The 13,887-nt window shown below is 36.0% G+C and overlaps 1 protein-coding gene across 1 annotated transcript in view; it reads left to right on the plus strand.

Moving 5' to 3' along the window:
* Nucleotides 1–13,887, plus strand: part of LOC150108730 (uncharacterized) — a 181,422-nt gene that overhangs the window by 30,780 nt on the left and 136,755 nt on the right. The window contains exon 3 of the mRNA XM_090416184.1: nt 12,533–12,701. Within this exon, the coding sequence (XP_090272310.1) occupies nt 12,533–12,701 (169 nt within the window). The remainder of the gene's footprint in view (nt 1–12,532; nt 12,702–13,887) is intronic.

Below are 13,887 nucleotides of genomic sequence, written 5' to 3' on the forward strand. Positions count from 1 at the left end.
GAACAATTCGGTTTCCAAACAACCTTCGGGAACGAATTAAGTTCGATAACCGAGGTTCCACTGTAATGTCAAGTTCCTTTCTAATTTCATTTTTAATATGATTCTGCCATTGATGCCATTGGTTTACTCTTATTTTTCTCAGAACCCTCATATCTGTGGTCTCTAGTCTTTGATCAAGTGCTTTGTTTCTAACCCAACTCTCAGATCCATATCTTAAATCTAGTTTTGACATTGTATGCTGCTAGTTTGGTGTGTTGGCTAATTTCTCTCTTATTCCATATAAATTTATTCAGTTGGCTGCCCACCATACCTGCTTTGCTTATTCTGTCATCTACTTCCAGATTTAACTTGCCATCTTCACTGAAAACTGTGCAAAAAAAAAAAAAACTGTTAAACTAATTCTTTAAAAAGTTTAAAAATTAATGAAATATTTGATTATTCATTTGGATACTTGACTAAATTTTTCTTGCAGCATTTTAAGTAGAAAAGTTCTTAAGTTATCTTTTTTCTTTTTTTAAGGTTTTAGCATGGGCTCCCCACTCTTTACCTGAGATACTTTTCATGATATTTAGTCTTCTTTTTGCTCTGACTGCAACATTGTTGATATGTTTATTGAAGCTTAGTGATGGATCCAGAGTAACCCCCAAGGTATTTGGGGTTTTCATTAAATGTAATTAGTTGACTGTTTAGCATAATCTTTGGTCTCCACTTTCTGAGGTGGTTATTAATGGTAAATAAATAAATTTCTGATTTAGTAGGGTTAATTTTGATTTTTTGGTTCCCACAGTATGTAGATAAACTTTCAATGTCATTGTTTAACTGACCTTCTGCTGTTTCTAGGTGGTGGTTGTGAGCTGAGAATAGGACCAAATCATCAGCAAACATAACTATCTTTGTTTCTTTATTTATATTTTTATATAAGTCATTTAAGTAGATGGAAAAAAGGAGTAGGCTCAAAATGCTGCCTTGAGGGAGTCCCTGTCTTATTTTCACTTTCTTGGAATAGGCTGGCAAGATTTGGTCCAGGTTTGTAAGGAAGGTGATAACAACGGTATATGTTTAATGGCTTTTTACTCATCATCATCAAATTCCTGCCATGTACCCTCAAGGGATGTACAGGATTTGGATTCCTTGTATTTCAGTTCCTTCTGCTACTATGTCTAGTTCAACGACTTTATATGACAAGTTACAGATTAGTGTCAGAAGCACTCCTCCATTTTGGTCAGTAGGCCTATCTTGCCGAATGATATCATAGTTTTTGATATTTTGAAATTTGGTTTCCTGGATGCAGATAATATCAGCATCACGTTTGTCAGCTAGTAGTAATAGTTCATTTAGTTTTTCTTTGCTTGCTAGAGTAACGATACCATTTAAATTACATTGGATGATATTAATAATTCTTGTAATGGGTAGAACGATTTGCTCATTTCTCAACTCTGACATCATTTCCAAATCAAGAGTCGGGTCGGCTGCCCCATACGTAGTAGCATACACATACACCTCTATTATCTGACCCATAATGGAATATGCTTTGCCTATCTGGATGCAAACATCACAAACCAGTTTAGACAAGCTTATAAAAATTCAGAAAAATGCAGCTAGAATCATATGTGGACTAAGGAATACAACTCCTGGAAAAATAGCAGAATTCGAATCCAACCTTGTTCCTTTAAAAATTAGGTGGCAAGAAAATCTTACTACATTTGTAGAAAACAGAACCAGCTTGCACATCAGAGAACAAGTGAACTTTTTAAAAATTGGCAACCAACAAACAGAATAAAGAAAAAAAATCAACAATGCATGAAATCATGGAAAATAAAATTCTCTTGGATTTTCCAAATAAAATTGCCAACTACCCAGCATTTCCTCCAAATCAAGACAGAAAAAATATAGTTATTAATTTTGAAATAGAGAAACATGAGAAAAAAAGCCTAGAAAACTCTGAAATCTTGAGATCATTAGCTCTTTCAAAAATAATGGAATATGGACCTGACTCAATAAAGATCTACACAGATGGCTCCAAAAATCCAAATGGCAATTCTGGGAGTGGAGTACTCATCTATGGCTCTCAAAATATAGAACTAAAATCAATTAACAGTATTGGATGCAATTCATACCATGCAGAATTAATAGCCATTAGCACAGCACTGCAACATTTGGATAAACAAAACCCAGAGTAATTTATATTTTTCACAGATTCCTTAGCAGCCCTTCAAGCTATTAAGAACTGCTATACCATCAAGAAATACTTAGAGACATAGCAAAAACATAAACAAACTACATAAGGATTCTGAAATAATTTTCCAATGGATTCCATCCCATGTGGGATTAAAGGGAAATGAAACTGCAGATGAAGTTACAAAAATACAAAAAGGGCTGCAACTTCAAGTGATACCACAGATTTGAATCTTTTTAAAACCACTCAAAAAGAAAACATAAAAAGAACGATTCTCCAGGACATGACTCACCACTGGTATTCAGCAGAAAAACCAGGAGCTACCATCAACTTCAAGTTTAATCGCTGTGCCACTACCATGATCTCTCATCTCAAGACCAGCCACACAAGACCAATCAAGTTTAGCAATGGCATAAGTCTTCCCCGTCTGCAAACGGCAATGCATTTATTAAATTGTATGAATATTTCCAAATGTGAACTTTATGACAACCCAGAAAAAGTGTTGTATAAAATACATGAATTTGACCTCTATGATCTGGTGTAATAATACCATGGGGGGGATTTTTTTTTTTTTTTTTTTTTTAAACATTGATTATGCCTGTGATATGTGGGAAAATTTTTTTACTAATAAATAATTTCACATAAATTATGCATTGTTATTTAATGTAATCATGTCTCCTTTTCCTATTTTAAAATAGGTGGGTGTTTTTGTCTTGATCATTCTCTCTGCCTACTACACTAGTGTAGTATATGTCTTTAGCCTCTTGTGTGAGATTGATTTAAAAATTGTTGTAGACAAGGTAATGAAACATTAATTAGGAATTGTTCTCATTGAGGGATTATATTCAGCAATAGTGTGGAGTTCCATTAAGTCCTCTCACACAAAGTGAGCAGGTTTGTGACAAACCTGCTCACTTTGTGTGCGAGTCATATGAGAAATGCATGGTAATACTATAATGTAATTTATTTTGGATTTCAGCAAGGCCTTTCATAATATACTACTATATTATGAATTAAAACATATAAACCTAGTGATTAAAATGCACCAAATGGGTGTTGATAAATATTTAGTGATACGGATAGGAAAGTGGTTAACAGAGGACAAGTACCATATATAATGCGAACTAGAAATTTTGTTTGAAAACTAGCCCTAAAATGCCATGTCCATGTATAATGCGATCTGTTAATCTTGTTCCATAACATTATAAATAATACAATACGAATTAACGAAAGAAATATTTATTTTAAAACAAAATGTCAAAATCCTTCAAATTCTTCATCTTTTGAGTCATCAAACATTTCATTTATAAATTCATCTGTAGGGATTGCATCATCAGTGTAGCAGTTGCCGTCATCGTCTTCATGCTCTCCATTTTGTTGTGCATCATCCTCGCTTTCGTATATGACGTGATCTTCGGATCCATCCATTGACTTACTTATTCCACATTTAATGGATGGATGGTTAAAGAAATGAGCATTGAATCATTTCAAATGGTATCGAATCCCATGCTTCTTTAACCCAGCTGGTGACTAGGGTGATCTCAGGCTTCTGAAAATTCCCACCCATTGTCATCTTCACCAAACCAGATGACATCCATTCTTTCCATTTTTTACGTAAGTGATCTTTAAACAGCTTATTCAAGCTGACATCAAGCGGCTGCAAAATGGAAGTTAGACGACCCGGTATGACTGCTAGGTCTGTATGTAGCTCACATGCTTTCTCTTTGCTTGCCTCTATTAAATGTGCCCGGAACATATCCCAGACTAGCATGCTTTGTTGACGTAACAAGCTACCTGGACGTATATTCCATACTTGATCCACCACAATTGTACACCTTCTTCATCCATCCAACCTATCTGATTAGCACGAAAAATTACACCTGGTGGAAATTTCATATGCTTCGGAATTTTCTTCCTTTTAAATATCACTGTCAGCTTTAATTTGGTTCCGTCTGCCATGCATGCTAGAACAACAGTAAAATGCGTTTTTTCATGTCCCGTTGTTTTTATGAAAACACCCTTTTCACCAACTGAGTTTACTGTTCGATTCCCATGCATATCAAAGTACATGGGCATCTCATCCATATTGCCAATTTCGGAAAGTTCATATCCGTGACACTTCCTTAATTTTATGATAAATTTATGGAAGGACTGCACTTTTTCTTCAAGCTGCTTTGGTAACTTCTGCACAATTTTTGTTCGGTGTCGTAATGTTAATGCTTTGCATTCCATAAATCTATTGCACCACCTAGGCGAAGCAAGAAAAGATGAAATACCTGGTGTGTCCTTGAATTTACCATATTTGAGTTGTAGAGCTCGAAAACAAATTGCATTTCTTGTTACTATAATGCCATCTTGTCGTTGCGTCAAAATCCATTCATTTAGCTCTTCTTCGAGTTCTGGAAAGGATTCTACATCTCCATGATGGGCACGTTTCGTTTTGAGGATTTTTTCAAGACTGTCTTTTTGCTTACACTAAAGTCTAATGTTACTCTCTGCTACACCAGATTCTCTCATAGCAACACTGTTATTATGTTCTTCTGCAAACTGCAGGACACGCAATTTAAATCCTGCTTCAAAAGATAAACGTTTACGTTTCTGTTGGCTCATTTTCAGGCTAGGTTTGTTTAACGAATAATATTTAAAATGAACTCTGGTTAAACCAATGTACCTAACTGTGCTCTATCTATCTCACTGTGCTCTATCATTCGGCAACTGAGCATGCATTGTATCTGCACATAAAGCCAGTAATGTAAGTAGCTTGTGCAGATGCAATGCTCACTCAGTCACTGAATGCAAGTGGGTCAAGAAGATTTGGTTGCATAGACATTAGGTAGTATATATTGTGTGTGCAAGTCTAATAAGATGTTATATTTTTTAGGATCTGCATATAATGCGAACCCCTAACTTTAAGTAGTATTTTTTTACCATAAATTTTTTGCATTATACCCGATAATATACGGTAATCAAATATTTAGAGTGTGGTCGTTTAAGAATCAGGGGTTAGGAGCAGAATACTCCTGGATTCAGTTTTAAGACCCCTGCTGTTCAATATTTTCATTAATGACATAGGCTTAGATATTAGAAATACCCCCCCCCCCCCCATACACCACACATACCTTTTCCGATAATAAAAAGCTAGATAAAAAAGTAAATTGTTCTGGTGACCTGATAATCCAATGTTGTGACTTGGGTTGCCAATGGTATAGTCTACCACACCTTCTTTGCTTTAAGTAAGGAGATATAGGTTGTATATTATAATGATGAACCTATCAACATCCTTAAAAATGCTGATTTGATTCAAGAAAAAGCCCAGCAAGGATCACTTTATAGTATTTTTAGTTATCACATGTATATGTGAAAGAAGCAGTAGGAAGTGCTGGGTGATGTAAGTGTTTCCATCTTGGGATTCAGCTATGGTAGTGCTTCAGAAATGAATGAGTGCTGACTTATGGATACCAGTAGAATGGTAGAGGATGAAGATAACATGAAAGATGTGTTTATGGATTTGATCTTGGGCACTGTGGTAGAAGGAGATGTTTTTCTGATGGCTATGATTGTGAATGTTGAGTGAAAGCAGGATGTGTGGAGGGAAAAATAGAACTGCTGAGAAAGGAGATGGAAGGCATTACAACTAAGTTGAGAAAGATTAATAAAGATATTAATCAATTAGAGTGGTTAGCTAGCAATGGAGAAGAAGGTGAGAATCAGCAGAAGAAAGGAAATTTGAGAAAGTCGAGTGCAGGAGCAAAGGATAGGGAGATGAGAGGAAGAAAAGTAGGGGTGGGGACAGAAAGCAGAAAAGGTCATAATACCACTGAGAGAAAAATGAATCCGTTTAAAATATCAATATGGCGATTCGATGATTTGAGGTGTTTAGAGTAGAGCTTACTGAGAGAAATGTTAGCGTGTAGTAATGGCAATGAAGAAAAGTAAAAATGTAGAGAAGATTATAGTGATGGTTACTATACAATTCATGCTACCTGAGAGGTAGCATGAATCATATAGTAAGAAATTTGTGATTGATGTTAGAGATAGCACATCAGAAATGAGTCAGAGGGAGGGTAGTGAGTGGGTTACCTTGTTATGGTAATGCAGAATGAAAAAAAAAAACAAGATGATAGCAAGAATGTATTGGAAGAGAGGTCTGGAATGTGTGGATGCATGGAGTATATTTCAGTATAAAAGGGAGATTTATACAGTAGTAGGTGGATATTTGAACACAGAAGAATATAGGCATTTAAAGAGACTTGTTTTCTGGACAAGTTATTGTGTTAGGGCAAGGAAACTAGAATTGCACGGGAGGAACGTAACAGGGATGGCCTTGTTATTTGAACTAGGATTATAGGAATTAAAAATCTATTCTGTAGTCTTTTCTGAGAAGGCATTAAGTTTCATATCTCGTTTGATGTTTGAAAGTTCCTGCTGTAATCTCAAAAACAGCTTTTTAATTCCTATAATCCTAACTCAAATAACAAGGAAACATTACATTGAGTTCCAGTCCCATACATTTCTGGCATCTCAGAACCCATTTCCAGAATTCTTAAGAAATACAGGGTGTCCCAAAATTCATGCAAGATTTAAATTTAGCGCCATTTGTGCAGTAAAGTGTTGCCAACGAGAAAAAAAATGACAGCGTGACAGCTGACAGTTCAGAGTTATTAAAAATGGAGCGCTACACGAAAGAACAATGCATTTTCATTGTTGAGCAATATTTTAAAAATAATGAAGGTTTGGCAGCTACAGTTCACAATTTTCGTACAAAATATGGCTGGAATAGTGATTTAACTTCATCAACTGTGAAAAGATTAATTTAAAAATTCAAGGAAACTGGATCAATTAGTGATCTTATACACTCTGTCCGTCCTTCAACAAGTCGTTGAATAGAAAACATTTGAGCAGTTCGTGAGAGTGTTGCTGAGAGTCCAGGAACATCAATTCGGCACTGTGGTCTTGAATTGGGCATTTCGAGAAGCTCTCTACAGCATATTCTCATGAAAGATTTGCATCTTTATGCTTAGAAAGTTCAATTGACTCAAGAACTGAAGCCTACTGACCACACATAACGAAGAGAGTTCGTTGAATGGATTATGGAACAACAACAAGTGGATGTTTATTTTTTGAACAAAATCATCTTCAGCGATGAGGCTCATTTTCATCTTGATGGCTTCATTAATCGACAAAATTGTCGCATTTGGGGTTCAGAAAATCCATGAGTGATTGTTGAGAAACATATGCATCCACAATGTGTCACTGTCTGGTGTGGATTTTGGGCTGGAGGCATCATCGGTCCATTCTTCTTCGAAAATGCGGCTGGTAAGGCAATAACAGTTAATGGTGCTCGCTGTCGCAACATGACAATCCAGTTTTTTTGTGCCTAAATTGCAAGATACGGATGTGGACGACATGTGGTTTCAACAAGACGGTGCCACATGCCATAAAGTCCGAGAAACAATTCAATTGCTGCATGAGTCATTTCCTGGTCGTGTAATTTCCCGTTTTGGTGATCAGAATTGGCCACCCGGATCATGTGACTTAACAGCGTTGGACTTTTTTCTTTGGGGTTTTTTGAAGTCTAAGGTTTATGCCAACAAGCCCATGACCACCCACGCCTTGAAGGAGGAAATTGAGCACTGTATCAATGAAATTCAGCCACATTTATGCAAAACGGTCATGGAAAATTTTCGACAAAAGAGTGCATATGTGCCAGCAAAGCCATGGAGGCCATTTACCCGATATGCTATTCCATGCATAACCCTATACTGTATACTTTATGAATCAATAAGAAATTACAATTTTTAATTAAAAACCTGTGGTTTCTATCAAAATTACTTCTTGCGTGAATTTTGGGACACCCTGTACAATGTAGTGGCTACTTTTCTTCCTATCAACAAATCATCTGAATTGATACAGATCACAACATTCTAATGGTCTGAAACACGCTTACCTCACCATCCAAACTTAAATCAGAACGATTGCCTCTCTTTATCAGAGATGTGGGAAAATCTTATTTCAATCACACATCAGTAATTTTTTTAAATATCGTATTTACTTGAATATAACTTGCCCTCGCATATATCTTGCATCCCTGATTTTACTTTATGAAAAAAGAAATTAAAAAGTTTCGCATATATCTCGCACACGAAAAAGTTTAAAACTTGAAGAAATAGATAGTGAATGTTGTTATGGCAGAAATAGTAAGAAACTTTTAGATGTCAAGACCAATGTAGCCATTATTTCTGATGGTCTTACACCTTGTCTACAGTCCTTGGATGAATCGATCAACAAACCATTCAAGGACTACATGCTAAAATTCTGCATGGAATGGATAGCAGCCAGTAGCTATGACCTGACTCCAGCAGGGAAGATTAAGAGATCATCAATAGAACTGTTGTGCAACTGGATTTTGAGAGCTTGGACACGAATTTCTCAGAAATAATTGCCAACAGTTTTTTAAAAGCTGACATCTCTAATGCCCTGGATGGGAACGAAGATGATGCTGTTTGGATAGATTGACAATACACATGAAGAAACTGCTCTCAAGACCGGAAGTAGCAATAGTAAATAGGAGATTCTTGGTAAATCATACCCATTTCCAGTTTTTTTAAATCATGGTGATCTTATGATTCTGAAATGATAAAAGGACAAGCAATAGTGAAACTGTTTTAATTTAATTACAGAAGCATTGTTGCTAAAGATTCAAATATATCGCGTGATGAAGGTGAGTGGCCAATCGCCTAAATAACATTGATAATTAAAATTTAAATGCATTCATTTTATAAATAATGTGAGCAGTTTATTTATTCATTCGTATGGGATTTTCCCCATCCGTTAGAACGTGTTGAGCCCATTTAATGAGGGATTAAATATATGCATTTTATGACTAAATTGGTGTGTGTGTTAATGGGGCAGGTTTGCCTGTTCTGAGGGATGAAACACTCAAGTTTGTAGGTGTTTCATCAAAAACCCTCTTCGGAAAAAAAATCTCTACCTCCGTATGAGACTAGCTAACTCATCTTTAGTTGAAAAGATGAGATAAAGGTCCTCACATCTTGGATAGGAATCGGACCCAGGTCTTTCCAACAAAACAGCTTCGTCTATACCGACTGAGCTGTGGAGGCTCTATGTGAGCAATTAAAATTATAATGAATCCTGAGAGAATTTAATTATAAACGGCAATTTAGTTTTATCCCCGAAAAACTTTAATTTCCAAAAATCCCTGCATATATCTCACACCACGATTTTTTAACTTTAATTTTGAGGGAAAATGTACAAGTTATATTCGAGTAAATATGGTAGCTAATGGATAATTAATATTGCAATATTTCTTCAGTTAAAACAGGAATATGAAAAAGAGATTATTGAAAGCATATAAAGAGAGAGAGAGAGAAATGGAGAATGTTGCTTGAGGAATATATGGCTCAGGCTAAGAAGAAGGTGACTAGTATAGTAAGGAGAGAAAAATTAGAATATGAGAGGAGACTAGCACTGCAATCCAAGGAGTTTTTTTTTTTTTTTTTTTTTTTTTTTTTTTTTTTTTTTTTAAGTATTTAAGTATGTGGTTATTAGGAAGAAAAGTGATTGTGAACAGATTACCTTGTTGGATAGAGATGGAACTGGAAGTGACCAGCTCAGTTGGCAGTGATCATAGTTGAGCTATTTAATGATCACTTTTTTAGAGTGTTCCATCCTGGTAAAGCAGGAGTTCCCAACCTTTTTGTTTCCTAGAGCACATTCTAAAATACCGGTAGGGCGACGGGCACCATCTATTTTTTCAAGCAAATTTTTTGAATTCATTTGTTAAATGAATACATACAAAGTTTACATTATAATCAAATGTTTTATTACTTAAAAGTGTACATTATATAAAAATTTAAATATATATATGTAAGTTAGTGTGATCTTTGGCATTTCATTTCATTGGCCAGTGCTTCATAATTAGGAGAATATGATGATATTCCAGTTCTTAAACTGGAATGAACAACTTCGAATGCGCGTCTACTTTACATTGTATGCATTTAATACTTGTCATGTGTCATTAACACATGCGTCATATAGCATGCCATGAATTGTTGCGTGATTATTTCAAACTATACGGCACACGGTTGAACAGCGGTGGGCACACACAAATTGGTCGACGGGTGCCATGGTGCCCGTGGGCATAGGGTTGGGAACCCCTGATCTAGAGGGTTAAGGAGGGGTGGAGTGCTAGCAGGGAATGAAGAGGATGTCTTCCGAATACTGAGTATTCTAGATGCCAGTAAGGCAGTGGAAGTAGATAAATTTTGCCATATGTTTTAAGGGAATATGCTGTGGAACTAACTATGTCATTAACCTAGCTATTTAATGCATGTCTTGCAACAGAACAAGGTTCCTGGAGAGTGGAAGAGGGTAAGATAGTGCCATTTCATAAAGGTGGTGATAGAATGGAGGTATATGCCAGTTTGTATTTCATTTGTAGTTGTTAAGAGTTTGAAGAAATTGGTAAGACCTCATATACAGAATTGGGCTGATGGAAATATTATTTATGCATGCCAGCATCAATTTGTTAAGGGGTGTTCTTGTTTTAGTAATCTAGTTGTCTTTTACAATATAGCAATAAGAACAGTGTATGAGGGACAAGGTATACACTGTCAGTCTGTTGGATTTTGCAAAGGCATTTAGCAGGGTGTCACATGACAAGTTGGTTTTTTAAGTTGCATCATATGGGTTTGGATATCAAATTAGTGGACTTGTATATGGAGGTTCACATGGTTCAGCACTAGGACCATTACTATTCAGTCTTTGTGTCAACAATATTGTTGTAGGATTGCAGGGAGATATTCAACAGATTATGTGAAGCTTGGGAGAATTGTTAGTGATAGTTCTGATGTTTTTCACCTTCAAAATGATTTGAATAAGCTAGGAAAGTGGGTAGATGAATGGGGTGACAGTTTAATATACCTAAAGGTAAGTTTAGAAATTTGAGATTTGGGACTTGCTTCCTCTACTTCTTCCAGTGTAACTGGAAGAAGTAGAGGAAGCAAGGCATTTTGGGTGATTATACGATATTTACTTGATATAACTCGCCCTCACACCTCTGATTTCACTTTATGAAAAAGAAATTAAAAAGTTTCACATATATCTCACACACGAAAAAAGTTTAAAACTTTAAGAAACAGATAGCGAATGTTATTATTGAAGTTTCAGATATTTTGGAATTCAGTTGAATAGAATCAGCATTTCTACTCAACAGTCATCAGCTTGCCTTTGAGTTGTGAGAACTTTTGTTAATACCAACACCAATCCTATGCGAGACTGGTGGTAGTGGTAGGGTGATCTTATGATTCATAAATGATAAAATGACAACCAATAATTGTTTTAATTTAATTACAGAAGCATTGTCATGTAATGAAGGTGAGTGGCCAATTGCATAAATAACGTTCATCATTAAATTTAAATGCATTCATTTTATAAATAATGTGAGCATTTATCAATTATGAATACTGAGAATTTAATTTTTTCCTGAAAAACGTTGGTTTCCGAAAATCCCGCATACATCTCGCACCACGTTTTTTAACTTTCATTTTGGGGAAAAAAGTGCAAGTTATATTTAAGTAACTAGAAATTTGTAGAAAGAGTAGATAGAAATTTGAAGTTCAGGGGAACTAAGGTTGTGAAACATCTCAGAGAATTACTGAATACTGAAGACATCAAATCACAAGAGATTAAAGGGAGGTGGTCCCATTCTATAAAGCTCTCAGATCTGGTCACCAGGATTTGAAGGGAATGAAGTAACATTGTGGAGGGGGGGGGTGCAGAGACAGATAATGAAGCATCTCATCTGTTGATCCCAAATTTCAAATCATTATTGAATTGACACTGGGGAGATTTTTCATATGCTATTTTTGATGTCCTCAGAACAAGGGTAAGGAACAAGGACATGGGGCCATCCCTGGAAGCTGCAAGGAGTAAAAGGGTAAGAAGTAAGTTTTTTTAATGGAGAGTGGTAGAAGCATGGAACACATTACCTGAGAGGTTGGTAAAAGTGCAAACAGTAGATGAGTTTAAGGAGTGGTGCAATAGACTTTGTGTTGTCTAACATTGAGTTCCACAATGTATCTTGTTACTCTGTGGAGGTCAGGAAAATAATAATAATAATGTATGAGCATTTCAATATTAACTCAGTGAATCGCTGGCCATTTCTTTTCTACAGAGAATTCATTTGCTAATATAAGTACATTTTAACATTTGCAGAAACTTTTACTTTGCTGTGTATTTATTTTACTACTAGAAATATGTGAAATACATTACTTGACATGTTTTATTAGAATTTTTATGTTTATGCTCAGTATGTATTTTTATCTTTTAACAAAGGTACTGGTTTTAGCACCTACTAGAGAGATTGCAGCACAGATATGTGAAGTAGTATGTTCTATTAGTACCACTTTTCTAGGTCTTGAATGCCATATGTTTATTGGAGGTTTACCCATTAGTGAAGATATTGTCAAGCTAAGGAAATGTCACATAGTTGTGGGAACACCAGGTAGCTTAATTTTTTAAATTACTGTTATCAGATAAACTTCATGACACGAATAATTTGTGATTAGATATCATACATTACATTACATTGTTCTTCTGTGAATCACACATAATACTGACAATAAACACCTGCACAGCCCCAACATATATACAGGGTGTCCCAAAATTCACGCAAGAAGTAATTTTGATAGAAAACACAGGTTTTTAATTAAGAATTGTAATTTCTTATTGATTCATAAAGTATACAGTATAGGGTTATGCATGGAATAGCATATCAGGTAAATGGCCTCCACGGCTTTGCTGGCACATACACTCTTTTGTCGAAATTTTCCATGACCGTTTTGTATAAATGTGGCTGAATTTCGTTGATACAGCGCTTGATTTCCTCCTTCAAGGCGTGGGTGGTCGTGGGCTTGTTGGCATAAACCTTAGACTTCAAAAAACCCCAAAGAAAAAAGTCCAACGGCGTTAAGTCACATGATCTGGGCGGCCAATTCTGATCACCAAAACGGGAAATTACACGACCAGGAAATGACTCGTGCAGTAATTGAATTGTTTCTCGGACTGTATGGCATGTGGCACCGTCTTGTTGAAACCACATGTCGTCCACATCCATATCTTGCAATTTAGGCACAAAAAACTGGATTATCATGTCGCGACAGCGAGCACCATTAACTGTTATTGCCTTACCAGCCTTATTTTCGAAGAAGAATGGACCAATGATGCCTCCAGCCCAAAATCCGCACCAGACAGTGACACGTTGTGGATGCATTTGTTTCTCAACAATCACTCGTGGATTTTCTGAACTCCAAATGCGACAATTTTGTCGATTAACAAAACCATCAAGATGAAAATGAGCCTCACCGCTGAAGATGATTTTATTCAAAAAATAAGCATCCACTTGTTGTTGTTCCATGATCCATTCAACGAACTCTCTTCGTTATGTGTGGTCAGTAGGCTTCAGTTCTTGAGTCAATTGAACTTTCTAAGCATAAAGATGCAAATCTTTCGTGAGAATACGCTGTAGAGAGCTTCTCGAAATGCCCAATTCAAGACCACGGTGTCGAATTGATATTCCTGGACTCTCAGCAACAGTCTCACGAACTGCTCAAATGTTTTCTGTTGAACGACTTGTTGAAGGATGGCCAGAGTGTATAAGATCACTAATTGATCCAGTTTCCTTGAATTTT

Source organism: Typopeltis vanoorti, chromosome 3, assembly GCF_054136105.1.
Source record: "Typopeltis vanoorti isolate ZY-2024b chromosome 3, IOZ_Tvanoo_1.0, whole genome shotgun sequence".
Classification (NCBI taxonomy): domain Eukaryota; kingdom Metazoa; phylum Arthropoda; class Arachnida; order Uropygi; family Thelyphonidae; genus Typopeltis; species Typopeltis vanoorti.